The sequence below is a fragment of the Fringilla coelebs genome, assembly GCF_963513975.1.
Source record: "Fringilla coelebs genome assembly, chromosome: 1".
In the NCBI taxonomy this organism is placed as follows: domain Eukaryota; kingdom Metazoa; phylum Chordata; class Aves; order Passeriformes; family Fringillidae; genus Fringilla; species Fringilla coelebs.
In genome coordinates this window covers 1691258-1717734 of record NC_140028.1, presented here as the reverse complement: position 1 = coordinate 1717734, position 26477 = coordinate 1691258, and the positions used below count along the sequence as shown (strand labels likewise).

The 26477-nt window shown below is 52.5% G+C and overlaps 5 protein-coding genes across 5 annotated transcripts; all 5 read right to left on the bottom strand.

Moving 5' to 3' along the window:
* Positions 1-681: 681 nt before the first annotated feature.
* Positions 682-5336, bottom strand: GFUS (GDP-L-fucose synthase). The gene is made up of 11 exons (XM_084206020.1): positions 5055-5336; positions 4051-4200; positions 3421-3535; positions 3087-3215; positions 2937-3010; positions 2609-2742; positions 2423-2487; positions 2185-2251; positions 2034-2113; positions 1804-1903; positions 682-1156 (listed from the first exon to the last, which is right to left on the bottom strand). Exons 2-11 carry the CDS (start codon positions 4188-4190, stop codon positions 1101-1103), a joined length of 960 nt encoding a protein of 319 aa, XP_084062146.1. The 5' UTR covers positions 4191-4200; positions 5055-5336; the 3' UTR covers positions 682-1100.
* Positions 5337-10181: 4845 nt separating this feature from the next.
* On the bottom strand, positions 10182-10490 carry LOC311157261 (feather beta keratin-like; the record flags this gene model as incomplete). Its single annotated transcript, XM_084211832.1, has 1 exon — positions 10182-10490. The coding sequence occupies one exon, from the start codon at positions 10488-10490 to the stop codon at positions 10182-10184; it is 309 nt and encodes a 102-aa protein (XP_084067958.1).
* A 2847-nt stretch (positions 10491-13337) lies between these two features.
* On the bottom strand, positions 13338-16802 carry LOC311157245 (feather beta keratin-like; the record flags this gene model as incomplete). Its single annotated transcript, XM_084211808.1, has 2 exons — positions 13338-13412; positions 16539-16802. The coding sequence occupies 2 exons, from the start codon at positions 16800-16802 to the stop codon at positions 13338-13340; spliced, it is 339 nt and encodes a 112-aa protein (XP_084067934.1).
* A 2931-nt stretch (positions 16803-19733) lies between these two features.
* LOC311157254 (feather beta keratin-like) lies at positions 19734-20048 on the bottom strand (the record flags this gene model as incomplete). The annotated part of the gene is made up of 1 exon (XM_084211820.1): positions 19734-20048. The coding sequence occupies one exon, from the start codon at positions 20046-20048 to the stop codon at positions 19734-19736; it is 315 nt and encodes a 104-aa protein (XP_084067946.1).
* Positions 20049-22787: 2739 nt separating this feature from the next.
* On the bottom strand, positions 22788-26143 carry LOC311151447 (feather beta keratin-like; the record flags this gene model as incomplete). The annotated part of the gene is made up of 2 exons (XM_084201918.1): positions 22788-22886; positions 25886-26143. 2 exons carry the CDS (start codon positions 26141-26143, stop codon positions 22788-22790), a joined length of 357 nt encoding a protein of 118 aa, XP_084058044.1.
* Positions 26144-26477: the final 334 nt, after the last annotated feature.

Below are 26477 nucleotides of genomic sequence, written 5' to 3'. Positions count from 1 at the left end.
TCCTCACCATGGGGACACCTCTGGGTATGGGGCAACCCCTTGGGAGACAGACAGGGCTGTCCCAAGGCTGGGGACATGACATACAGGGAGCAATCTGGGGTGGAAGAGGGTGTCCTGAAGGATGGCCAAGGCCCCCCAGGGGACAAGGGACATCTGCAGGAACCCCCTTCTTCCCAAACCAGGTGACAACGGAGCCGGTCATGGATGCTGGGAAGCTCTGGGAGCCCAAACCCTGCAGCCCGAGGGCCAACATGTGAGCACCAACCACAAAGAATGTCCCTTCTCCATGGCTTGGTGTCACCTCAGGGGGAGACCCCCACTGCTGGTGGCTTCCTGGGGTGCTGATGGGTGTCTCCTCTGTAGGTGCCCGTGCCAGGGGCTCACCAGGGCTGGGCAGCGGTGCCGGAAGAAAGCGATTCCCGGGCTGGAATTCTGCCACATCCACACCACCAGTAGTAGCTCGGCCATGGATTCATCCCCCCATTTTTGACCCTCTACCCCTCCCTGAGGGGTTTTAACCCTTTTTATGGCTATTCCAGATCCTGGTGGAGAACACGGACCCTAAGGATGCCACTGGATGTGGGTACAGGGCAGATGTTCATTATCCCACCAGTTTTAGGCTATTTGCATATATTTTAATAAATGCCACAATTACAGCTGGAGTGTTTCCCATTCCTATCCTGAGATAGGGGCTGTGAAATCATCCCCATGTGCCAAGAGCAGCAGCAAATTCCCTGCTGCCATTTCCATGCCCTTGATTACTGATTGCCTACCCTTTATTACACCTAATTGCAGGTAATTAAAGTAGCTCATTAACAGCTCAGAGCCACCACCCTCTTGGACACAGCCACGGTGATGGCTCCAGTTGGCTCCTACCACTTGATTTGGAATCTTTTTGGGATGCCCCAACTTTCCTTCCCCCTGCTCTGGGCGTCCTGCGCTGCTCCCAGCAGTGGGGCAGGAATGTGGGAGCTGCTCCCCGGGCTCCCATTTTTACTTTGGAAATGTCACTGTCACCCCCCCAGCCCCGTCCTCTGCCCCAGCAAAGGACAACCCTGAGTTGAAGAGGATGATCCCGGTGCCAGGTGGTCCCGGTGCCATCACTTCCTGGCGTTGGCATAGTTGGCGTTGAACCAGGCACAGGTTTCCTTCACAGCTGGGGAAGGAGAAAATGGGATAGGTTTGGGGATTTGGAATGGATTTTGGTCAGATAATCATGGGAGGGGTTTTGGGATTGGGAATGGATTTTCAACAGGGAATCATGGGATGGGTTTGGGGATTGGGAAGGGATTTTGGTCAGAGAATCATGGGATAAGTTTTGGGACTGGGAATTGATTTTGGTCAGAGAATCATGGGATGGGTTTGGGGATTGGGAAGGGATTTTGGTCAGAGAATCATGGGATAAGTTTTGGGACTGGGAATTGATTTTGGTCAGAGAATCATGGGATGGGTTTTGGGATTGGGAATTGATTTTGGTCAAAGAATCATGGGACATTTGGGGGATTGGGAATGGATTTTGGTCAGAGAGTCATGGGATTGGTTGGGTTGGAAGGGACTTTTTTTAGGTCTTGTCATCCAACCACTATGCAAGGAGACACCCAAGAGACCAGGTTGCTTCATGCCCCATCCAACCTGACCTTGCATATTTCCAGGGATGGAGAAACCACCACCTCCCTGGGCAAGATGTGCCAGTGTTTCACCAACCTCATTCCTCATCCAGAAAGGATGGACCACTTTGATGCCACCAAGGCTGATGGCACGGGGTAGGACCCCCGGTGTCCCCCGGAGACTCCCCCATCTCACCTTTCCTGAAAGGCGTGAACTGGAATCCGGGCAGGTACCTCCGGAGCTTGGCATTGCTGGCCGTCTTCTTGAACTGCCCATCGGACTTGGTGGTGTCAAACTGGGATGGGAAGGGTTAAGGAGGAAAAACACATCTTGCTTTTGCTCCTTTGCTGGGAAGGATCCTCTGGATCATGGAATCTCCCAGGGGAGCTGGTGGGAAGAAGGGCTTAGCTTTTTGTGAAGGATACAACGAGCTCTCCCCTGAATTCCATGGCCTCCGCAATGGCCTCTGCCGCTTCCCGGATGGAGACTTCATCTTCTTCTCCCACTGTGGAGAAGGGAAGGATCATGGCTGTTCCCTCATGGAGAGGGGACTCCTGGGGGACAGCCAAGGCTTACCTGACAAAATTATTGGTTCCACCTCATCATATTCCCGCAGCACCCAAATGAAAAGTCGGGCCAGGTCCTGTGGAAGGGCAGACAACTCTTGTAGGGGTCACTGATGTCCCCCAGCCCCCCCATCCCAAGGGGACACAACTCTGGGGATGTCCCAGGACAAACCAAGGGGGTTCAGACCCCTCTAGGGTCCTGCCAGTGGGTCCCCCAGCCCCATTCCGTTTCCCAATGCCACACCTACCAGGGAATAGATGAACTGTCTCCTGGGCTTGCCTGTTCCCCAGACAGTCAGAGCAGAGCCGGACTCTGGAGGAGGAAGGAGCCATGACCACCAGAGCCACCTCTAACCACCCCACAGAGCAGGTGGGAAAGAAAAACCCCTCATTTCTCCCCAGAAAAAAATCGCTGGAAGTCCTGCCACCCTCACGTTTGGCCAGGTAGACCTTGTGGATGAGCCCTGGCAGGACGTGGCCGTCCTCGATGTTGAAGTTGTCGTGTGGACCGAAGACGTTGGTGGGAATGACAGCGGTGAAGCGTCGGCCATGCTGCTCGGAATAACCCCTGGATGAGAGCAGGGAAGGGATGGTGGGTGGGCTGTCAAGCCTCTTCCTCCAGCACTGATGTGCCCCCAAAAAACCCTGGCCAGCAGCACCTTCACCTGCTGAGCCCAGGTATCTCCCCAACTTCCACCTGGAATTCCCACTGGATTCCCCTTGCCTTGAAAACCAATGGCTGCTCCCATATTCCCAGCTCACCTATTTTGGACATCAATCATCCTCTTGGCGTAGGAGTAGCCAAAGTTGGAGCTGTGAGGCGGCCCGTTGTGGATCTGGGAATATCAGAGCAGATAAATTAAGCAGGGGAGGGTCTTTCCTTAGATTTTGTGTGGGAATGGGGATTCTCACCATGGTCTCGTCGATGGGATAGGTGGTCTTGTCTGGGAAGATGCAGGTGGAGAGGCAGGAGACCACCTTCTGCACCCCTGCCTCGTGGGCAGAATGCAGGACGTTGTCATTGATGTGGATGTTTGTCCTCTGGGAAAAGGGACATTTTTCAGGATTGTGGGGTCAGGGATCCCCAAATTCCTTCACCAACAACTCATTAATAACTCCAGAAACCACTGGAGCTCTGGTTTGGCTCTGGGAGCAGAGCAAGCCACATCCCTGTCCGCCCATATCCCAATTTAGGGAGCGCAGCACCCACAGGGATCCCAGCAGTGCCAATTCCATGGGTGCTCACCCAAAAATCCAGGTTGGAGCGGATGTTTTTGAAGAGGCCTCCGACCATGGCGGCCAGGTGGATGACGTGGGTGGGCTTGTGCCTCTCAAACAGGGCTTTGGTCTCGGAGCTGCTCCTAGAATGGGAAATTTTGGGATTCAGAGGGGTCAGCAGAGCAAATTGAGGTGTTTCCAAGGAAAAACCAAATCCTAGGAGAGGAGGTGTTGGAGTTCAATGAGGGCAGATTGGGGAGTTTCTAAGCAAATTTGGGATTGGGTGAGGTCTCCAATTTTGGGATGGGAAAATTTGGGATTGGGTGAGGTCAACAGAGAAGACTAGGGACTTTCTAAGGAAAACCCAAATTCTGGGATGGAAAATTTTGGGGTTTTTGAGGGCCAACAGAGCAGATTGAGCTGTTTCCAAGGAAAAATCAAATCCTGGAATGGAGAAATTTGGGCTTCAGTGGTGTCAACAGAGCAGACTGGGGTGTTTCAAAGGAAAACCCCAATCCAGGGATAGGAAATTTTCGGGTCACAAGAGCAAAATGGGGTGTTTCTAAAGAAAAACCAAGTCCAGGGATGGGAAATTTTGGGTTTTTTGGGGCGCTGATAGAGGAAATTCTGGGGTTTCCAAGGAAAAACCCCAACTCACGTCAAGTCGGCGTCCCGGGAAGACACGAAGATCCACTCCTCATCCGGCTGCCCCTCTCCATCAGCCACCACCTTCTGGATGGCTCTGCCCACCAGGCCGGTGCCACCTGTCACCAGGATGCGCTTGGTCACCTCCGTCATGGCCAAAACCCTGCGGGGAGGAGCCGGGGGGACAAGCTGGGGTCACCTCGGCATGGACCACGCTGGTGTGGGCACCCACGAGCATCCCCCACACCCCAGCCAGGTGGGATCGGGGTTTTGGGGGGAAATTTCTGCGTTTCTGGGCAAAAAGGGGCGTGTTTGGCTGGGATGGGGCGGAAACTCCTCAGCTGAAAGCCACCTGGGCCAGAGCCAGAGCTGCCACGTGGCACCGCCCGGCCTCTGGAAAGGGAGGGGCACCTGCACCCCCAGGTGTGTGCCCCGAATCTCCTTCTGCACCCCCAAATCGCCTCCCACACCCCAAACCTCCCCCTGCACCTCAGGGGCTGCGTCCCAGATCTACTCTCGAACCCCGAGTCTTGTGTCTGCACCCCAAATCTCCACCTGCACCCCAGATCTCCTTCTGTACCCCAAATCTCCCTCTGCACCCGGGGTCTGCACCCCAGATCTCCCCCTGAACCCCAAATTTCCCCCCTGCTCCCCAAATCCTATGTTTGCAAGCTAAAGCTTCCCTGCACCCCAAATCCCAGCTCTGCACCCAGGATTGCATGCCACGCCTCCCCTGCCCCTCACACCCCAGCACTGCACCCCAAATCCCAGCTCTGAACCCAGCCCTAACCCCCCCACCTCCCCTGCACCCCAAATCTCTCTCCTGCGCCCCCATCTCCCCGCACCCCCTCCCGTCCCGCAACGCGTCCCCCCTCCCAACCCACAACCGCCCGTCCCCCTGCCCTCCCCACCGTCCTGTACCCCCACTTTTCGGACCCCCCGCTTCTCCTCCCCACCGGTCTGGGGTGGCTCCTGTCCCCACAAATGTCCCTCAATGGGGTGAGGGGCGCGTCTCACCCTCAGCCGGATTCGGGGTCACTCGGGTGCGCTCGGATCCGCTCGGTTGAGTTCGACTGCTCTCGTCTCGCTGCGAGTTCGGGTTGAGTCGGTGGAGGCTCGGCTGCGTTCGGCTTCGCGCGGCTCGGCTCGGTGCGGGCTCGTCTGCATCCGGCTGTGCTCGGGGCTGCTCGGCGGTGCTTCGTGGGGACTCGGCTAGGTTCGGTTGCTCTCGGCTCGCTGGGGGCTCGGCTGGATTCGGAATCCCTCGGGTCAGCTCGTTGGAGGCTCGGCTGAGTTCGGCTTCGCTCGACTCGGTTCGTCTCGGCCCGGTGAGGGTTGGGCTGCGCTCGGCTTATTCCGCCGCCGTCACCGGGCGCTGCCGCTTGGCTCGTCGGGAAATGTAGTCCATGCCCGGGAGCAGGGGAAAGGCGCGGGCGCAGGGGAGAAGATTTTGGGAAGAGGGATAAGGGAAAGGGGTGCAGGGAAGAGAGGGGGGTGCCGGTGGGGAAAGGAGGTGCAAGGAGAAGGAAGGAGGTGCAGGGAAAAGGAAGGGAGGAAGAGAATGGAGGTGCAGGGAAGGGAATGAGGGTGGAGGGACAGAAAGGTGAATGGTAAGGGGATGCAAGTGCAGGGGAAAGGAAAGGAGAAGGGAAGAGAGTGCAGGGGTTTTAAGGGGGTTCACGGGAAGAGGTGCACAAGCAAGGAAAGGGATGCAGAAAAGGAAGGGGGCCCAATGAAAAGGGGTTTCCTAGGTGTCCCCCCCCAAAGAGGCTCATCAAAAGGGATTTCGATGTGAAAACATTTTAATCACTTTTAATGCACTTAAACCGAGATTAAAAATGATCAGAGCTTTGCTGTGTGTGGGGGATGGTTTTGAAGGCGCCCTCTCCACCCCCACATCCAGCTGGCTTTTCCCTCGGGATTTTTGCGAGGCAAAGGCAGGGCTTTGCTCTAAATTAAAATTTTGAAAGTTGAATTAAGGGAGACCCAATCAGGAGCTCCCATATGCCTCCTGCCAAAGCCCTGGGTAGCCCCAGTGTCAAGGAGCAATAGAATATCAATTTTTCATTCCTTTTCTCCTGGCTGAGACCCAGAAATGTGCCCTTTTCCTTTTGGAAAATATCAGGGAAGGCTGGATCCTTGGGGACCTCCTTGCTGGGAGTTGGGGGGGGGGGTTGTCATTTGCATATTAAAAGATGTCACCTTGTGCCTCTGTCCCCTGGAAGTGCCCATCCCCTCTCCCAGCTGGCTGAGTCCCATTGTGTGCCCAGCCCTTTCAGGCCTTTCCCAGCTCCAGAATCCCACTCCAAGGGTCCGGGTGTTGTTCCCACCTGATGTTCTACAGGATTCCCTGGCTGATCTCACCCACGGGGCCAGGGATGGACGCTGAAGCTCCTTCTCCATGCCAGCTAATTCCACGTCTGTCCTGCATCCTCCACGAGACACTGAGGTTTGGCAAGAAGAAACCTCACGCTGCTGTTGGGATGAGTCAGATCCAGCTGCGTCCACGCTTCCACCTCACTCCACAGCAAAATTATGGAATAAAAGGGTTTGGGTTGGAATAAAATCATTCCCATAAGTAAAAATCATCCCATTCCAACCCCCTGCCATGGGCAGGGACACCAGGGACACCTTCCACTAGATCAGGTTGCTCCAATGTGGCCTTGAACACTCTCAGGGATGAGGGGGAAAAGCCAAGGAAGATTTTCCACGTGCTGGTGGGAGAATAAGATCTTCCTGCTGCCTCCTGCAAGTTTTGGGAGGCTAATTAGGGGTAAAACCATGTTTCAGCCAAGGAATTGCTGGGAGGTGGCGCAGCCAAGAGCTGCTGTGACAGCACTCGAATAACCACGGTGTTGCATTAAATGTAGTAATTTTGGAGCTTAAATATGCTAATTCTGGGGCTAATTACCAAAGAAATGTCGGAGCACGAGGGAAGATCACAGGGGAAAGGGATAAAGTTGCGGCGACCACATGGGACAGACTCGTTTGTTAATGAAATATCACCCAGGCTTCTGATGTTATCTCACAAGGCCTTTGGGATTTGAAGATCAAAGCCTGCAGCAGACCCATTAGCTCATCTGGGCAGGGCGTCTGTGTGACATGATCCAGAGGACATCCCAGGACCTTCCAGCCAGCAGGATAAAGCTTGTGTGGCTTGGCCAGATCCTGCCGGAGAACCGCTGCTTCGTGTGAGGCGTCGTTTCCGTAACGAAGCTTCCTTGTGGGGTGACCTATTTCTCTGGAACGGGCCGGCTTTTGGGTCCAGCCCCACTCCCTGCTCTGCCCTCCCCATGCCTCCTAGGAAAGTGGGGCAGACAGGTACGAGATTCCCTGGTACAGCCTGTCCCAGGTGGAAGCTGTCCGAGGGTGATGCTTTTCTGCTGCAGCCAAGCTCCAGGAGCCCAGGTGAGACAGCTGTAAGCATCCCTTCCCTGCTAAAATTCCAGCTTTGTGGCTCTTTTTTGGGGAGCAGCACATCAGCAGTGACCCCTTTTTCCAGGCCTTGTCCCACAAGTTGGCCTGTGACAGTTTCCATAGGGATTGGGGGTTGCTCCCCACAATGCTCAGTCCTTTTGCAGTGGGAATTATCCAAAAGCACAGAGGGGGAAGACTGGGATGGGGATGGGGGTGGCGGCCAGAGATATTCTAAGAAATCCTGTCCATGGGATTGGGAGCAGCTGCTGCACAAGAATGTCCTTTCCACCATCATTTTGAATTTGGTCTTGTTGAGTCTGGTCCTCTGGAGGAGGGAGATGAACCTGCCACTGCTCCATGATGGGGTTTGGGGTTATTCTGGGAGTGGGATCTTGGCTAGGTGGGTGTGAATCCCATCGGGAGAGACGCTGGAAGAGATGCCACCTCTTCCAGCCCATCCCATCTGCTTGGGGTCTCCTGGGATGGAGTGCAGAGAACTGGGCAGGATCCAAGGGACCTGGATTTCCCAGCGTGGATGGGAGGGAGGAATGTGGGCACAGGGCACTGTGGACGTGAATTTGAGCCTCCTCCCAGTGTTCCCTGGAACCCACGTGAGCTGACTGTGCCCAAAAAGAGCGTCTCTGGCGCAGGTTTGGGATGAGGCAGACATCCCGCTGGGCCTGGCTGCTTGGGCATGTCCAAGGACCTTGGGAAGGTGAAATCCTGCTCTTGTTTCAGTCCAAGTGTTGATGTCAAGCTGGATGAACTCCAAGGTGGATGAGTATAAGAGCACAGATTACTTAAATTTGTCTTTTTATGGGTTAGACTTTACTTTAAGATGAGCTGAAGTTAGTGCCTCAAGGCCAGCTAGGGGAAATGCACTATTTAACTAAATAGAGAAATAAAAAGAACAGTTCCAAACCGATTCACTCTCTCCTTTCCCAGCTCAGCTGCAGGGGCTGTTTAGTTTTGGTTTTAAGGAAGGGCTTTGTTCCTCAGCAAACTCTTCCTCTTTGAACCAAATCTGAATCCAGCTGTGCATGCAGTTCTCTGCCTCTCTGGGCTCCAGCTGCTCCAGAGATGTTATTTTAATTTGCTTTTGATGAATATTTTAGTGCTGCCAATAGCCCTGGAGACACTGAACTCGTGTGTCAGCCCAGAGCTCACCTGTTTGCCGGGAGCCTTTGTACAGAGAAAAAAAACACATCAAAGGAGAAGAAAGAGTGAACGTCACTGGTGAGAAGCAATTTGGGGAGACCAAAGATCTTTATGACCCAAAAAGCTGTGTTGGAGTGTCAAAATTGGGAGGCAGAGAGCCAGGAAGGTGGCACCCGTGGCACCATCTTCTCAGCAGGGTCACAGGCTCGTTCCTGCACCTTGTTGCCAGGTCTCCATGCTGCACCTCAGGAATCCACAGTGACTTGGAGGGACTCAAGTCATAATGGGGACCTGATGTGTGACCTCAGAGCAGAGGGTTGCTGGCTTGGGGTCACCAACACAGATGATCCAGGGACCCTGAACAGGGAGGAGGATGCCCTGGAGGCTCCCTTAATGGGACCTTACGATGAGGAGGGAAAGGGGGATCTCCATCAGGGATCAATTGATGACATCATAACAAGATGAGATCCTGGCATGGAGACTCCCAGGGAGGTGGAATGGGGACCATCCAGCCAGGTGGACAATGCAAAAATGACCATCACCTGGATCCGCTGAGAAACTCACAGAAAGGGGTGTGACAGCCTGGAAACCCTGGTAAACCAAGGTCCTTGCAGGAAAAGGGGACAAGGAAATGGGACCTTCCTTGGGTGGCTGTGGCACCCCTCTGAAAGTGAGGATGGTGTCAGGAAGACAGCAGCTCTTTAGGCTGGCAGCAAAGTGTCTGTGCTGGGTGTAGCTGCAAGAAGTCTCTGAGAACAGGAGGCATCTAAGGCTTTGCTGCAGGAAAATTTTATTTAGGCAAAGGAATGAATACACAGAGAGTGGAAAGGATGCAATGTCAGGTTCAAGTAGGGAAACCATCAGCCAAGGTGCTTGGATTGCAGGAGCTGTTGCCAGAGCCCAGAGCTGGTGGTATCAGGGTGGGGCTGAGACCCCTTAGCAGATGTAGACATTTGCTACAAAACAATGTGCTATTTACAAAAAAGTGTGTAAAAAAAGTCTTTACAATGTCAACATCAGAAGACTTAAAAAATCTTAAAAAATCAAAGTGACAGTGCATGATGTTATTCCTCTGTTCATGGGGAGGAGCCAAGTGTACTGCTGGGAAGAGAATTTTTAATGTGTATACTGGTGTAATGTGACTTTGTCAGAATGGTGCCCTGGACAGAATTTTTTGTGCCCAAGCCTTTGGTAAATGAGGTGTATCGCCTTGTGTCATGTTCTAGAAGCTCCCCCCTCTCCCCTGTTTCCTATGTCAGCATTGGTTGTAACTGGTGGGGCCATATTTGCTAAGAAATGTTCTTTGCTCCCTTTCCATCTAACAAAATGGTTGCGTGCTGGCAATGCACAGGGTGAGGATATGAGACCATTGGAATTCAAAAGGAAGATGAAACAACTCAGGTTGTGATGCAAGAAAAATGTATTGAAGTGAAAGAATGCTGAGAAAGAAGAAGCTGAAGGCATCAGGTGTGAGGTAGAAGTAAAGAGGCCATGAGCCAAGGTGCTTTGCTTGCAGGATCTGTTGCCAGAGCCCAGAGCTGGTGGTGTCAGGGGTGGTGCTGAGGGCCCTTAGCAGATGTAGCCGCCCCTCCTGCCATAGCAGCCCAGGCCTCCCAGGCCGTAGCCAAGGCCAAAGCCAAATCCACCAGAGATGGGCTGTCCCTGGGCATTGAGCTCAGTGCCCAGAGCAGCGGAGGAGGTGGATCCGACGGCGGTGTTCTGGGGGAAGGAGGTCATGATGGGTCCTGGCAGGGTGACCAGCACAGGGGAAGGGTCGATGATGACGCGGGAATCCTGGCATTGCAGGGCACAGGGCTCGTTGCAGCTGTTGGCCAGCGGGGTGGGTCCGCAGGGACTGCAGCGGTTGTAGCAGGCCATGGGTGTGGTGTGGAGGGTGCCTGGAAGAGAGAGGGTGAGGCAGGGCAAGGGCATGGGGGTACAGGGGCAGTGATGGAGTGTGGAGGGTGTTGTGGGGCTGTGGGGAGGCGTGAGGGCTGCTGGGGCTTTGGCTGAGCATGCTGGAAGAGAGGGGCGAGGGGTGCAGGCGCAGGAGGTTTGGGGGCCTGAGACTCACCTGGCTGTCGGCAGAAGCAGAAGGAGAAGGCTTCAGGAGAAGTGTGTGAGGGAGAGAGGCTCTGGGCTGGCTTTTATGCTGGTTCTGGAGGGGCGGGACAGCCTTGTCCCATGGCCTTGGGGCATTTTGCAGGCCTGCTGAGTGCTGAGCTGGGGAGCGTTTTGCTCCCCACAACTCTGCAGTGTCATGTCCTGCTCTTGAGGCCATGACCTTGGCGGCAGCTTTTAAATGCAGGTATTAGAGGCCAAAGACTGCTGTTAATGTTGTTTCTCTAGGAGGGCTGAAGACGTGACCAAGGCTTTGGAGAGGTGGGATGTTATCGTTGTGGCAGTGGTGTGCTGTGGTTTTGTGGGTGTGGGGTGAAGAGGGGCCTCATTCCACCACAGCCACGTCAGGCTTGTTTGGGCTTTGCAGCTCTTCTGGGAGTGACCGGTGACAGGTCCCCTTCCATCATATTTTCTCCTGATCATGTTGTGAAATTCCTAAACACCCCTATAGTTCTGGTCTTACCCACTAAAGGTGGGAAGCAATTCCTGTTATTTAGAGATGTGTCCCATACACCCCAAAGTCTTGTGCTGCTCCATCCATAGCTGGTAAAGGATAAGGAGAAGATGACGTGTGAGGAGCGGCTGATGGAACTACAGACATTCACTTTTCAGAAGAAGTGTTGACCTTGTTAATCTCTACAGGTACCTGAATGGAAATCATAATATCAGTTTTGTCTGACACAGCCTTGCAAGTCACGAGGTAGGGAGTGTTATCCTCCCCACAACTCTGCAGTGTCATGTCCTTCTCTTGAGGAATATTCCATCTGACCTTGATGGCTGCATTTAAATGAAAGTTAGTACTTGGGAGGATTTGTTTGGAAGATGGGTGTCAGAAAAACCAAAATATACAAGAAAAGCCTAAGAAAAATGACCTCATCAGTGAGGTCATTGTGTGCTACTCGTATGGCTTTTTTTTGTGGGTTTGTTGTGAAGAGGGGCCCCATTCCACTGCAGGCCTGTCAGGCTGGTGTGGCCTTTGTACTGTGCTGTGCATGAGGAGCTGCCCCTTCCATCGTGGTCATTCCTTCTTTAAAGTGTGAGTATTTGGCACCAAAGGCTGGTGTTGATGGCACTTGTCAAAGGGGACTGAAGATGTGAACAATATTTGGAGAGGTGGGGTGTCATGCATGAGGCCAGGCTGTGGAACTCATGGTTTTGGGTTTGTGGGTGTGTTGTCAAGGTGGGCCCTGCAGTATCCCAGGTCAGTCAGGCTGGTCTGGGCTTTGCATCTGTGCCAGGTGTGAGCACCTGTAGTCTTCCATTCTTTGTCAGCAGTTGTTGACTTGAGTTGCCTCCTCAGTGAGATGATGGAGTCTCTGAGGCCCCACTTGGTTGTTCCACAAGTCAGGAGGACCTGGAGACATAGGGATGAAGGAATGTCCTGCATTTCAAAAGCAGAAAATATGAAGTTCTGCATCTGGACGGGAACAGGACAATACCCCTGGGTCATGCTGTGGGCAGAGAGTCTGAAAAGTGGCTTTTCTGAGCAGGACCCTGTGGTGCTGGTGGAGAAGAGAGAGACCAGCAGGTTGCAGTGGGGAATTACTTCAGTGGGGCAACGCCTATTTCCAAGACAGATTTCTGAAAACTGTTGCCATGAAGTAGGGAGAAGTGACCTTTCCTCTCTTTAGAGCACTGGAGAGATCCTGTGAGGAGTGGTGTGGAAAGTTCTGGCCTCCACAGGAGAAGAAGCACAAGCGGGAAGTGAATGAAGAGAGGTTGAGGGCCAGCAGATAGTGCAAGGGCTGGAGAACCTTTGCTAGTGGAGAGACTGAGAGAGGTGGGACTCTGAGGAGACAAGGATGGGCAGGGGGCTGTCACCAGTGTGTGGGAGCCCAGCTGTTCTCAGCACTGCATGCATGAAGGTAAGGAAGGCCCGTGCACAAGTGAAAATCGATGGAATTCCATGGGTAAAGGAAGCAAGTATTTTTCAGCGTGTGTGGATGGTCCCAGAGTGTAAGAGACAATGGGGTCCCTCTTCTTGGAGGTCCAAAACTGAACTGGCAGTAGTCCTGGAAATCCTGCTCCTGCTGGGCCTGCTTGAGGAAGGGGGATGAAAGCATTTTCACTCGGGAGTTCCCGGCCAAGTGCATGAAGTTATTTCTCTGTTCATGGGGAGGACTGAAGTGTGCTGCCGGGAAGAAAGCTTTTAACAGGTATGCTGGTGTAATGTGACTTTGTCAGAACACTGCCCTGGAGAGAATTTTTTGTGCCCAAGCCTTTGGGAGATGAGGTGGATAGCCTTGTGTCATGTTCTAGAAGGTTCCCCCTCTCCCCTGTTTCCTATGTCAGCATTGGTTGTAACTGGTGGGGCCATATTTGCTAAGAAATGTTCTTTGCTCCCTTTCCATGCAACAAAATGGTTGAGTGCTGGCAATGCACAGGATGAGGATGTGAGACAATTTGAATTCAAAAGGAAGATGAAACAACTCAGGTTGTGATGCAAGAAAAAAATTTATTGAAGTGAAAGAATGCTGAGAAGGAAGAAGCTGAAGCCATCAGGTGTGAGGTGGAAGAAGAGACAACATCAGGCAAGGTGCTCTGCTTGCAGGATCTGCTGCCAGAGCCCAGAGCTGGTGGTGTCAGGGGTGGTGCTGAGGGCCCTTAGCAGATGTAGCCGCCCCTTCTGCCATAGCAGCCCAGGCCTCCCAGGCCGTAGCCAAGGCCAAAGCCAAATCCACCAGAGATGGGCTGTCCCTGGGCATTGAGCTCAGTGCCCAGAGCAGCGGAGGAGGTGGATCCGACGGCGGTGTTCTGGGGGAAGGAGGTCATGATGGGTCCTGGCAGGGTGACCAGCACAGGGGAAGGGTTGATGATGACGCGGGAATCCTGGCATTGCAGGGCACAGGGCTCGTTGCAGCTGTTGGCCAGCGGGGTGGGTCCGCAGGGACTGCAGATGTTGTTGCAGGCCATGGGTGCGGTGTGGAGGGTGCCTGGAAGAGAAGGGGGTGAGGCAGATCAGGGGTGTGGGGATTCAGGGAGAGTGAGGGAGTGTGGAGGGTGTTGTGGGGCTGTGGGGAGGTTTGAGGGCTGCTGAGGCTGGAGCTAAGCGTGCTGGAAGAGAGGGGCTAGGCGTGCTGGCGCAGGAGGTTTGGGGGTTTGAGACTCACCTGGTTGTCGGCAGAAGCAGAAGGGGAAGGCTTCAGGAGAAGTGTGTGAGGGAGAGAGGCTCTGGGCCGGTTTTTATGCTGGTTCTGGAGGGGTGGGACAGCCTTGTCCCATGGCCTTGGGGCATTTTGCAGGCCTGCTGAGTGCTGAGGTGGGGAGCGTTTTGCTCCCCACAACTCTGCAGTGTCATGTCCTGCTCTTGAGGCCATGACCTTGGCGGCAGCTTTTAAATGCAGGTATTAGAGGCCAAAGACTGCTGTTAATGTTGTTTCTCTAGGAGGGCTGAAGACATGACCAAGGCTTTGGAGAGGTGGGATGTCATCGTTGTGGCAGTGGTGTGCTGTGGTTTTGTGGGTGTGGGGTGAAGAGGGGCCTCATTCCACCACAGCCACGTCAGGCTTGTTTGGGCTTTACAGATCTTCTGGGGGTGACTGGTGACGGGTCCCCTTCCATCATATTTTCTCCTGATCATGTTGTGAAATTCCTAAACACCCCTATAGTTCTGGCCTTACCCACTAAAGGTGGGAAGTAATTCCTGTTATTTAGAGATGTGTCCCATACACCCCAAAGTCTTGTGCTGCTCCATCCATAGCTGGAAATTGATAAGGAGAAGAAGACCTGTGAGGAGCGACTGATGGAACTACAGACATTCACTTTTCAGAAGAAGTGTTGACCTTGTTAATCTCTACAGGTACCTGAATGGAAATCATAATATCAGTTTTGTCTGACACAGCCTTGCAAGGCACGAGGTGGGGAGTGTTGTCCTCCCCACAACTCTGCAGTGTCATGTCCTTCTCTTGAGGAAGTGTCCATCTGACCTTGATGGCCGCTTTTAAATGAGAGTTGGTACTTGGGAGGATTTGTTTGGAAGATGGGTGTCAGAAAAACCAAAATATACAAGAAAAGCCTAAGAAAAATATGGGTGTCATTAGTGAGGTCATTCTGTGGTACTTGTATGGGTTTTTTTGTGGGTTTGTTGTGAAGAGGGGCCCCATTCCACTGCAGGCCTGTCAGGCTGGTGTGGCCTTTGTACTGTGCTGTGCATGAGGAGCTGCCCCTTCCATCGTGGTCATTCCTTCTTTAAAGTGTGAGCATTTAGCACCAAAGGCTGGTGTTGATGGCACTTGTCAAAGGGGACTGAAGATGTGAACAATATTTGGAGAGGTGGGGTGTCATGCGTGAGGCCAGGCTGTGGAACTCATGGTTTTGGGTTTGTGGGTGTGTTGTCAAGGTGGGCCCTGCAGTATCCCAGGTCAGTCAGGCTGGTCTGGGCTTTGCATCTGTGCCAGGTGTGAGCACCTGTAGTCTTCCATTCCTTGTCAGCAGTTGTTGACTTGAGTTGCCTCCTCAGTGAGATGATGGAGTCTCTGAGGCCCCACTTGGCTGTTCCACAAGTCAGAAGGACCTGGAGACTTAGGGATGAAGGAATGTCCTGCACTTCAAAAGCAGAAAATATGAAGTTCTGCGTTGGGACAGGAACAGGACATGCCCCTGGGTTATGCTGTGGGCAGAGAGTCTGAAAGTGTCTTTTCTGAGCAGGACCCTGTGGTGCTGGTGGAGAAGAGAGAGACCATCAGGTTGCAGTGGGGAATTACTTCAGTGGGGCAACGCCTATTTCCAAGACAGATTTCTGAAAACTGTTGCCATGAAGTAGGGAGAGGTGGCCTTTCCTCTCTTTAGAGCACTGGAGAGATCCTGTGAGGAGTGGTGTGGACAGTTCTGGCCTCCAAAGGAGAAGCAGCACAAGCGGGAAGTGAATGAAGAGAGGTTGAGGGCCAGCAGATAGTGCAAGGGCTGGAGAACCTTTGCTAGTGGAGAGACTGAGAGAGGTGGGACTCTGAGGAGACAAGGATGGGCAGGGGGCTGTCACCCGTGTGTGGGACCCCAGCTGTTCTCAGCACTGCACACATGAAGGTAAGGAAGGCCCGTGCACAAGTGAAAATCGATGGAATTCCATGGGTAAAGGAAGCAAGTATTTTTCAGCGTGTGTGGATGGTCCCAGAGTGTAAGAGACAATGGGGTCCCTCTTCTTGGAGGTCCAAAACTGAACTGGCAGTAGTCCTGGAAATTCTGCTCCTGCTGGGTCTGCTTGAGAAAGGGGGATGGAAGCATTTTCACTCGGGAGTTCCCGGCCAAGTGCATGATGTTATTACTCTGTTCATGGGGAGGACTCAAGTGTGCTGCCGGGAAGAAAACTTTTAACAGGTATGCTGGTGTAATGTGACTTTGTCAGAACAGTGCCCTGGAGAGAATTTTTGTGCCCAAGCCTTTGGGAGATGAGGTGTATGTCCTTGTGTCATGTTCTAGAAGGTTCCCCCCTCTCCCCTGTTTCCCATGCCAGCATTGGTTGTAACTGGTGGGGCCATATTTGCTAAGAAATGTTCTTTGCTCCCTTTCTGTCCAACAAAATGCTTGAGTGCTGGCAATGCACAGGGTGAGGCTGTGAGACCATTTGAATTCAAAAATAACAGCAAGCAACTCAGGTTGTGATGCACGAAAAAATTTATTGAATCGAAATAAGGATGAGAAGGAAGAAGCTGAAGGAATCAGGTGTGAGGTAGAAGTAAAGAGGCCATGAGCCAAGGTGCTTTGCTTGCAGCATCTGCTGTCAGATCCCAGAGCTGGTGGTGTCAGGGGTGGTGCTGAGGGCCCTTAGCAGATGTAGCCGCCCCTTCTGCCATAGCAGCCCAGGCCTCCCAGGCCGTAGCCAAGGCCAAAGCCAAATCCACCAGAGATGGGCTGTCCCTGGGCATTGAGCTCAGTGCCCAGAGCAGCGGAGGAGGTGGATCCGACGGCGGTGTTCTGGGGGAAGGAGGTCATGATGGGTCCTGGCAGGGTGACCAGCACAGGGGAAGGGTTGATGATGACGCGGGAATCCTGGCACTGCAGGGCACAGGGCTCGTTGCAGCTGTTGGCCAGCGGGGTGGGTCCGCAGGGACTGCAGCGGTTGTAGCAGGCCATGGGTGTGGTGTGGAGGGTGCCTGGAAGAGAGAGGGTGAGGTAGGGCAGGGGCATGGGGGTACAGGTGCTTTGATGGAGTGTGGAGGGTGTGGTGGGGCTGTGGGGAGGTTTGAGGGCTGCTGAGGCTGGAGCCGAGCGTGCTGGAAGAGAAGGACTAGGGGTGCAGCAACGAGAGGGTCAGTGCTCGAGACTCACCTTGCTGTTGGCTGGAGCAAGAGGAGCTGTGTGTGAGGAGAGAGGCTCTGGGCCGGCTTTTATGCTGGTTCTGGATGGGCGGGACAGCCCTGTCCCATGGCCTTGGGGCATTTTGCAGGGCACAGTTCCTGGTTTACTCAGAGTGGTGAGTGCTGAGGTGGGGAGTGTTTTCCATCCCACAACTCTGCTGTGTCATGTTCTACTTTTGAGTCTGTGTCCATCTGACCTTGGCGGCAGCTCTTAAATGCAAGTGTTAGAGACCAAAGGCTGTTGATGAAGATGTTTTTTGTGAAGAGCAGCAGGCGTGACCAGATCTTTTGACAGTGGGGTGTCAACAGTGAAGTCACCCAATGCCCTGTGTGCTGTGCTTTGTAGGTGTGCTGTGGAGAGGGTCCTCATTCCCCCACAGCCATGTCAGACTCATCTGGGCTTTGCAGCTCTTCTGGGGATGAGGGGTGTCCCCTTCCATCACATTCTCTCCCTCCCTCTCCCACTGTCAACCTTCTAAACCTGTCTCTATGCCAGGCTTTTCCTGCTGGATATGAGAGAACAATCCCTGTGACACCTCCCCTGCTGTCCAACGTCTTGTGTTGGTTCATCCGTAGTGCTCATCTCCGCTGGGCCCAGCAAGGTCCCACTGTGATGTTCCGTTTCTGGGCTCTGAGTGAAACCTGGAAAGGAAAACTAGTGAAAGAGAAGAAGGAGACGTGAGAGGCAGTTGAAGGAACTGTGGGCATTTATTTTTGGTAAGGACAAATGTTCCACTCTAGAGGTACTTGATCGGAAGTTGTAGCATTGTTTTTGTCTAGCAGGCAGTTCTGGTTGTTGATGTGAGGAATGTTTTCCTTCCCACAATCCTTCATTTTCATGTCCTGCTTCTTCAGGCTGTGTCCACCTTGACCATGGTTTCAGCTTTTAAGTGTGTGGATGTTTGGGATTGTTTGCTTGGGAGATGTGTGTCAGGGGAACCAAAATATACAGCAAAAGCACAAGAAAAATATGGGTGTCATGAGCGAGGTCATTTTATGGTACTTTTGTGCTTTAGTTTGTGGGTGTGTTGTAAAGAGGGGCCCCATTCCATCGCAGCCGTGTCAGGCTGGTCTGGCCTTTGCAGCTGTGCTGTGCATGAGGAGCTGCCCCTTCCATTGTGGTCATTCCTCCTTTAAAGTGTGAGTATTTGAGACCAAAGGCTGGTGTTGAGGGTGTGTGTCAAAGAGGACTCAAGACTTGACAACGATTTTGAGAGTTGGCGTGTCATCAGCGAGGTCATCCAATCATCTCATGGTTTTGTGTTTGTGGGTGTGTTGTGAAGAGGGGCTCAAAGTATTGCAGGTCAGTCAGGCTGGTCTGAGCTCTGCGTTTCTTCCAGGTTGAGCACCTGGACTCTTCCCTTCCTTGTCAACAGTGGGAGAGTTGCCCATTCAGTGAGCTAGCAGATGTTCATGTGTCTGAGGCACCACTTGGCTGCTCCACCGTTAAGAAGGACCTCGAGACTCAGGGTTTAAAGGAATCTCCCAAAGTTCAACCAAGGGAAATGTGAAGTTCTGCATCTGGACAGGAATTGTACTGGGCCTGAGATAGTGCTGTGGGCAGAGAGTCTGTAATGTGCATTTTTTGAGCAGGAACCTGTGGTGCTGATCGAGAACAGAGTGACCAGGAGGTTGCAGTGGGGAATTACTTCAGTGGAGCGTCACCTGTGTCCAAGACAGATTTCAGGAAATTGTTGCCATGAAGTTGTGAGAGGTGTCCCTTCCTCTCTGTAGAGTACTAGTGGGATCCCTTGTGGGAGGTGCAGAGAGTTCTGTCTTCCACAGGTGAAGAAGCACAAGGGGAGAGTGGACAAAGACCTGTAGAGGGCCACAAGATGGTTAAGGGCCTGGTGGATCTTTGCTAGAAGAGAGACTGAGAGAGCTGGGACTCTGAGGAGATGAGGCAGGACAGGGAGGTGTCACCAGTGTGTGGGAGCCCAGCTGTTCTCAGCACTGCACACATGAAGGGAAAGGGGGCATGTGCACAAGTGAAAATAGATGGAATTCCATGGGCAGAGGAAGTAAGGATTCTTCAGTGTGTGTGGATGGGTGGTCCCAGAACGTAAGAGAGAACAAGGTCCCTCTTCTTGGAGGTCCAAAACCGAACTGGCCATAATCCTGGAAATTCTGCTCCTGCTGGGCCTGCTTGAGCAGAAGGGGTGAAATCACTTGGTCTCTGGAGTTCCTGACCAAGTGCAGGATGTTATTTCTCTGTTCATTGGGAGGACCCAAGTGTGCTGATGGGAAAAGAATTTTTCAAGTATATGCTGGCATACAGTGACTTTGTTAGAGTAGTTTCCAGGAGAGAATTGTTGTGTCAAAGCATTTGGTAGATGAGGTGATGGCCTTGTGTCATGTTCTGGAAGGTTCCCTCCTCTCCCCTGATTCCAATGTGGGCGTTGGTTGTTCCTTGTGGGGACATATTTGCTAAGAAATGTTCTTTGCTACCCTTCCATGCAACATAATATTTGAGTGCTGGAATTGAACAGAGTGAGAATGTGAGACCACTGGAATTCAAAAGGAAGTTGAAACAACTCAGGTTGTGATGCAAGAAAAATTTATTGAAGTGAAAGAATGCTGAGAGAGAAGAAGCTGAAGGCATCAGGTGTGTGGTGGAAGAAGAAACACCATCAGCCAAGGTGCTTTGATTGCAGGAGCTGTTTCCAGAGTCCAGAGCTGGTCATGTCAGGAGTGGTGCTGAGGGCCCTTAGCAGATGGAGCCGCCCCTCCTGCCATAGCAGCCCAGGCCTCCCAGGCCGTAGCCAAAGCCACCAAAGCCACCAAATCCACCAGAGATGGGCTGTCCCTGGGCATTGAGCTCAGTGCCCAGAGCAGCGGAGGAGGTGGATCCGACGGCGGTGTTCTGGGGGAAGGAGGTCATGATGGGTCCTGGCAGGGTGACCAGCACAGGGGAAGGGTTGATGATGACGCGGGAATCCTGGCATTGCAGGGCACAGGGCTCGTTGCAGCTGTTGGCCAGCGGGGTGGGTCCGCAGGGACTGCAGCGGTTGTAGCAGGCCATGGGTGTGGTGTGGAGGGTTCCTGGAAGAAAAGGTATCTCGTTAGGCAGGGGTGTGCGGGTGTGAGGGGCAGTGATGCTGGAGATTGAGGGAGTGTGGAGGATATTGTGGGGCTGTGGGGAGGCGTGAGGGCTGCTGAAGTTGGGGCTGGGCATGCTGGAAGAGAGAGAGGTGCCAGGGGTGCCGGAGCAGGAGGGTCAGGGGATTGAGGCTCACCTGGTTTTGAGCAGGAGGAGAAGGCGTCAGGAGAAGTGTGTGAGGGAGAGAGGCTCTGGGCTGGCTTTTATGCTGGTTCTGGAGGGGCGGGACAGCCTTGTCCCATGGCTTTGGGGCATTTTGCAGGCCAGAGTTCCTGGTTGGCTCAGAGTGATGAGTGCTGAGGTGGGGAGTGTTGTTCATCCTGCAACTCTGCTGTGTCATGTCCTACTTTTGAATGCGTGTCCATTTGTCCTTGGCGGCAGCTTTTAAATGCAACTGTTAGAGACCAAAGGATGTTGATGAAGCTGTTTTTTGTGGAGGGCTGTGGACGTGACCAGAGCTTTGGACAGTGGGGTGTCAACAGTGAAGTCACCCCCTCGCCCTAATGTGCGTTGGTTTGCGTGCATCTTGTGGAGAGGGTCCTCATTCCCCCACAGCTACATCAGGCTCATCTGGGCTTTGCAGCTCTTCTGGGTTTGATGGGTGTCCCCGTCCATCCCATTCTCTCCCCCCCTTTTCATGTTGCCAACTTTCTTAACCTGTCTCTCTGCCAGGCCTATCCTGCTGGAGATGTGTGAACAATCCTTGTGACGCCTCCCCTGCTGTCCAATGTCTTGTGTTGGTTCATCTGTAGTGCTCAACTCAACTGGGCCCAGCAAGGTCCCACTGTGGGGTCCCATTGCCGGGTTCTGAGTGACACCTAGAAAGGGAGACTGATGAAGGATAAGAAGATGATGTGGGAGGAAGGGTTGAAAGACCTGACTATATTTAATTTTCATTACACAAGAGGGTTGACTTTGTTACTCTTTTAAAGTTGCTGAATGAAAATCATAACATCAGTGTTTCCTGACCAAGCCTGGCGAGTCATGAGCTGGGGACTGTTTTCCTTCCTGCAGCTTTACAATTCCATGTCCTGCTCTTGTGGCCGTGTCCATCTGACCTTGGCAGCAGCTTTAAAGTGAGAGTTGGTGTTTGGGAGGATGTGCTTGGCGGGTGCCTGTCAGAGAAACCAGAATAAACCACAAATGCCTAGGAAAATTTGGTGTCATGAGTGAGGTCAACCCATGGGACAGGTGTGCTTTGATTTGTGGTTCCATTTGAGAGAGGGACGCAATTCCTTTGCAGCCCTGTCAGGCTGTTCGGGACTTTGTGGTTGTGCTGTTCATTTGGAATTGCCCCTTCCAGTGTATTTACTCCCTCCCACTTTGCCCATGGATTTCCAGGGACCTTTTTGCTGCAGACAAGGATGGGACAATTTTTCCCCTAGAAACCAATCCCTAGTGCTGGTCATACAAGGTGATGTGGAGCAGTTAGATTGATAGTTGATTTTGGAGGGCATAATCATGTCTTAGTGACCTCTGGGTTGCATACAAAAAGAAAAATTATTCTTTGGTGATGAGGGAGCCATGGTTGGTGCTGACCTCCACCTCTTAGTAATGTCTTTGGCACTACGATGATGAAGTGTCCTACTTCATCATCATAGACTATGTAAGCATTTACCAGTGGTGTAAAGGAACAGCAAGGTGGACTCCTCTTTTTATATAATATTTAAACAACATGACCTGCAGCCTTGTGATCCAAAGTCAAGCTAGAGCCAGAGCTCAACTGAAGTAACTCAAGAGTCATATCAATGAGGCCAACACTGTTCAACATCCTCAAAAATTATGTAAGTGGGTGAGAGCAGTTCTGGGCTCCCCAGGGGAGGCGGCCAACAGACTTAGTGAAACAAGGCCATTTCAGGGCTACCAAGATATTTAAAAGGCTGGAGGATTATTCAGAGAGGACTAAGAGAGCATGGACTTCCAGGTGACAAGGCTGGATGGGTTGGTTGTAACAAGTCAGCAAGGGCACAAGTGAAAACAAATCGAATTCCATGGGCAGAGCAGAAGACCCTTTTTTAGTGTGAGGACAGTCACAGAGTAGAAGAGGTACAGGAGTTTCTCTATCCAGGGAGATGAAAACCTGAGGTGTTCATGGTTCTGGAAATCCTCTGGGTAGCCTTCCTTGAGCAGAGGGCATGGAAGCCCTTGCAGCACTTCCTGAGTTTCTCTGAGAGTGGATGTTATTGTGATTGTTTGTGTGGTTTGAGAGTTCTGATGGGAGGAGATCTTGTCAAGGTTATGCTGGCATGAGGAGGCTTTGACATAGTAATGGGCAGGAGAGCATTGTTGTGTCAAATCCTTTGGTATGGCTGGTGATGTGATTTTGTCATCTTCTGGAAGGGCAGCCTTCACCTCTGCTTCCTGTGCCTCTCTTGGTTGTTACTGTTGGGTTTTTAGTTGTTTAGGAAGTTGTTGTTTCCCTTTGCCATCCACCCCATGGGTTAGGGTGTGGGAGCTTTGAAATTCAAAAAGAAGAGGAGCCATGTGAGACTTTGATTCAGGAAAACTTTATTGCTGCCAAAGAATTAAAAGGAAAGGGAGAGAATTTGAAGAGATCTAGATTGAGGTACATGCAGGTCAAATATGAGCCAAGGTGCTTTTCTTGCAGGATCTGTTGCCAGAGCCCAGAGGTGCTGGTGTCAGGAGTGGTGCTGAGGGCCCTTAGCAGATGTAGCCGCCCCTTCTGCCATAGCAGCCCAGGCCTCCCAGGCCGTAGCCAAAGCCACCAAAGCCACCAAATCCACCAGAGATGGGCTGTCCCTGGGCATTGAGCTCAGTGCCCAGAGCAGCGGAGGAGGTGGATCCGACAGCGGTGTTCTGGGGGAAGGAGGTCATGATGGGTCCTGGCAGGGTGACCAGCACAGGGGAAGGGTTGATGATGACGCGGGAATCCTGGCATTGCAGGGCACAGGGCTCGTTGCAGCTGTTGGCCAGCGGGGTGGGTCCACAGGGACTGCAGCGGTTGTAGCAGGCCATGGGTGTGGTGTGGAGGGTGCCTGGAAGAGAGAGTGTTGAGGCAGAGTAGAGGGGTGTGGGGTGCGAGGGGCAGTGATGCAGGAGGGTGAGTGAGTGTGGAGGGTGTTGTGGGGCTCTGGGGAGGTATGACGGCTGCTGAGGCTGGGGCAGAGGGTGCTGGAAGAGAGGTACTATGGATGCAGGAGCAGGAGGGTCAGGGAATTGAGGCTCACCTTGTTGTCAGCAGGAGCAGGAGGAGAAGGCTTCAGGAGAAGTGTGTGAGGAAGAGAGGCTCTGGGCTGGCTTTTATGCTGGTTCAGGAGGGGCGGGACAGCCTTGTCCCATGGCCTTGGGGCATTTTGCAAGCCAGAGTTCCTGGCTGGCTCAGAGTGATGAGTGCTGAGGTGGGGAGTGTTTTTCATCCCTCCGCTCTGAAGTGTCACATCCTTCTTTTGAGTCCATGTCCATCTGACCTTGGCGGCAGCTTTTAAATGCAAGTATTAGAGACCAAAGACTGTTGATGATCATGTGTTTTGTGGAGGGCTGTAGACGTGACCAGAAGTTTGGACAGTGGGCTTTCAACATTGAAGTCACCCCATGTCCCATTTGTGCTGTGGTGTTTGAGTTTCTTTTGTTTCTTTTGGAGAGCATCCTCATTCCCTCTCCAGCCACGTCAGGGTCATGTGGGATTTGCAGCTCTTCTGGCAGTGACTGCTGTCCATTTCCATGTCATTCTCTTCCTCCTTGTCCCTTTGTCAACATTCTACACCTGTTTATATGTCAGGCCTTTTGTCCTGGAGATGGGAAAACAATCCCTGTGATTTGGGGACTCTTTTCAGGCCCAATAATGTGTTGGGTTTATCCATCCATAGCAGTCATCTCAGCAGGCCCTAGCTCGGTTATACTGTGGGGGCCTATTGCTGGACTCTGAGTGACACCTAGAAAGGAAAAGTTGTGAAGGATAAGAAGATAATGTCTTTGGAGCAGTTGAATGACCTGGATATATTCAATTTTCTTTACAAATGTGCTAACCTTTTTACTCTCTCAAGGTACCTGAATGAAAATCATAATATCAATGTTTCCTAGTCTAGACTGGCTAGTCATGTGCTGGGTACTGTTTTCCTTCCTGCAACTCTACAATTCCCAATCCTGTTCCTGTGCTCGAGTCCATCTGACCTTGGCAGCAGCTTTAAAGTGAGAGTTGGTATTTGGGAGGATTTACTTGGCGGGTGTGTGTCGGAGAAACCAAAATCAGCTACAAATGCCTATGAAAATTGGGATGTCATCAATGAGTTCAAGCCATGGGACAGGTGTGTTTTGGTTTGTGGCTGCATTTGAGAGAGGCATCCCATTCCTCTACAGCCCTGTCAGGCCATGTTGCACCTGGGTAGTTGTGCCAGACTTTAGGACCTGCCCCTTCCAGTGCATTGACACCCTCCCACCTTGCCCATGGATTTCCAGGGACCTTTTTGCTGCAGACAAGGATGGGACAATTTTTTCTCCTACAAAGCATTTCCAAGTGCAGCTCATACAAGGTGCTTAAGAGCCGTTAGAGTTGATTATGGTGCGCAAAATCATGTCATAGTGACCTCTGAGTTACCTACAGAAAAAAAGAATCTTTCTGTGGATGATGATGGAGCCATGGATGGTGTTGACCTCCACCTCTTAGCAATGTCTTTGGCACTGTCTCCTCCTACTTCATCATCCCAGACTATGCAAGGAAGTACAGGTGATGTAAAGGGTCAATGAGGTGGCTTGCTCTATTTACATAATATTGAAACAACATGACCTGGAGCCTTGTGATCCAATGGTCAAGCTGGAGTCAAAATTCAAAAGAAGGAACTCTAGAATCAGATTCATGAACCCAAGAGTGTTCAACATTCTCAAAAATGGTGTTGTTGGTGTGAGCAGTTCTGGGGTCCTCAGGGGAGGAGGCCAACAGACTTATTGAAATGAGGCCAGTTCAGGGCCACCAAGATATTGAAAGGGCTAGAAGGATTTTTCACAGGGGACTGAGAGAGCTGGGACTTCCAGGAGACAAGGCTGGATGGGATCAGCAAGGGCACAAGTGAAAAGAGATGGAATTCCATGGGCAGAACAGACAAGCCTTTTTTATTGTGAGGGTGGTCCCAGAGTGGAAGAGGTTCAGGAGTCTCTGTTTCTAGGCAGTTGAAAAACTGAACTGTCTGTCATTCTGGAAATTCTTCTCGAGGTCGCCTTCTTGAACAGAGGGCATGGAAGCCCTTGCAGCACTTCTTGAGTTTTTCTGAGAGTGGATGATGTTGAGATTGTTTTTGTGGTTTGAGAGTTCTGATGGGAGGAGATCTTGTCAAGGCTATGCTGGCTTGGGGAGGCATTGGCAGAGCAATGAGCAGCAGAGCATTGTTGTGTCAAAGACTTTGATATGTCTGGTGATGTGATTTTGTCATGTTCTGGAAGGCCACCTTTCTACCCTGCTTCCTGTTCAATTCTTGGTTGTTACTGTTGGGTTTTTAGTTGTTTAGGAAGGTGTTGTGCCCCTTTGACATCCACCACATTGGTGAGGGCATAAGAGGTTTGGAATTCAAAAAGAAGAGGAGCCATGTGAGGCTTTGATGCAGGAAATCTTTATTGAGGCAAAAGAATTAAAAGGCAAGGGAGAGAACTTGAATGGATCCAGAGTGAGGTACAAGTAGGCGACCATAGGTGCCTTGCTTGCAGGAGCTGTTGCCAGAGCCCAGAGCTGGTGGTGTCAGGGGTGGTGCTGAGAGCCCTTAGCAGATGTAGCCGCGCCTTCTGCCATAGCAGTCCAGGCCTCCCAGGCCGTAGCCAAGGCCAAAGCCAAATCCACCAGAGATGGGCTGTCCCTGGGCATTGAGCTCAGTGCCCAGAGCAGCGGAGGAGGTGGATCCGACGGCGGTGTTCTGGGGGAAGGAGGTCATGATGGGTCCTGGCAGGGTGACCAGCACAGGGGAAGGGTTGATGATGACGCGGGAATCCTGGCATTGCAGGGCACAGGGCTCGTTGCAGCTGTTGGCCAGCGGGGTGGGTCCACAGGGACTGCAGATGTTGTTGCAGGCCATGGATGTGGTGTTGAGGGTCCTGAAAGAGAGAGGGGTGAGGTGGGATAGAGGCATGGGGGTACAGGGGGTGCGGTGTGAGAAGGGCAAGAGAGTGTGGAGGGTGTTGTGGGGCTGTGGGGAGGCGTGAGGGCTGCTGAGGCTGGGGCTGGGTGTGCTGGATGAGAGGGGCCAGGGGTGCAGGAGCAGGAGGGTCAGGGCTTTGAGGCTCACCTGGTTGTATGGAGAAGGAGCCAGGAGAAGTGTGTGCGGGAGAGAGGCTCTGGGCCGGCTTTTATGCTGGTTCTGGAGGGGCGGGACAACCTTGTCCCATGGCCTTGTGGCATTTTGCTGGCCA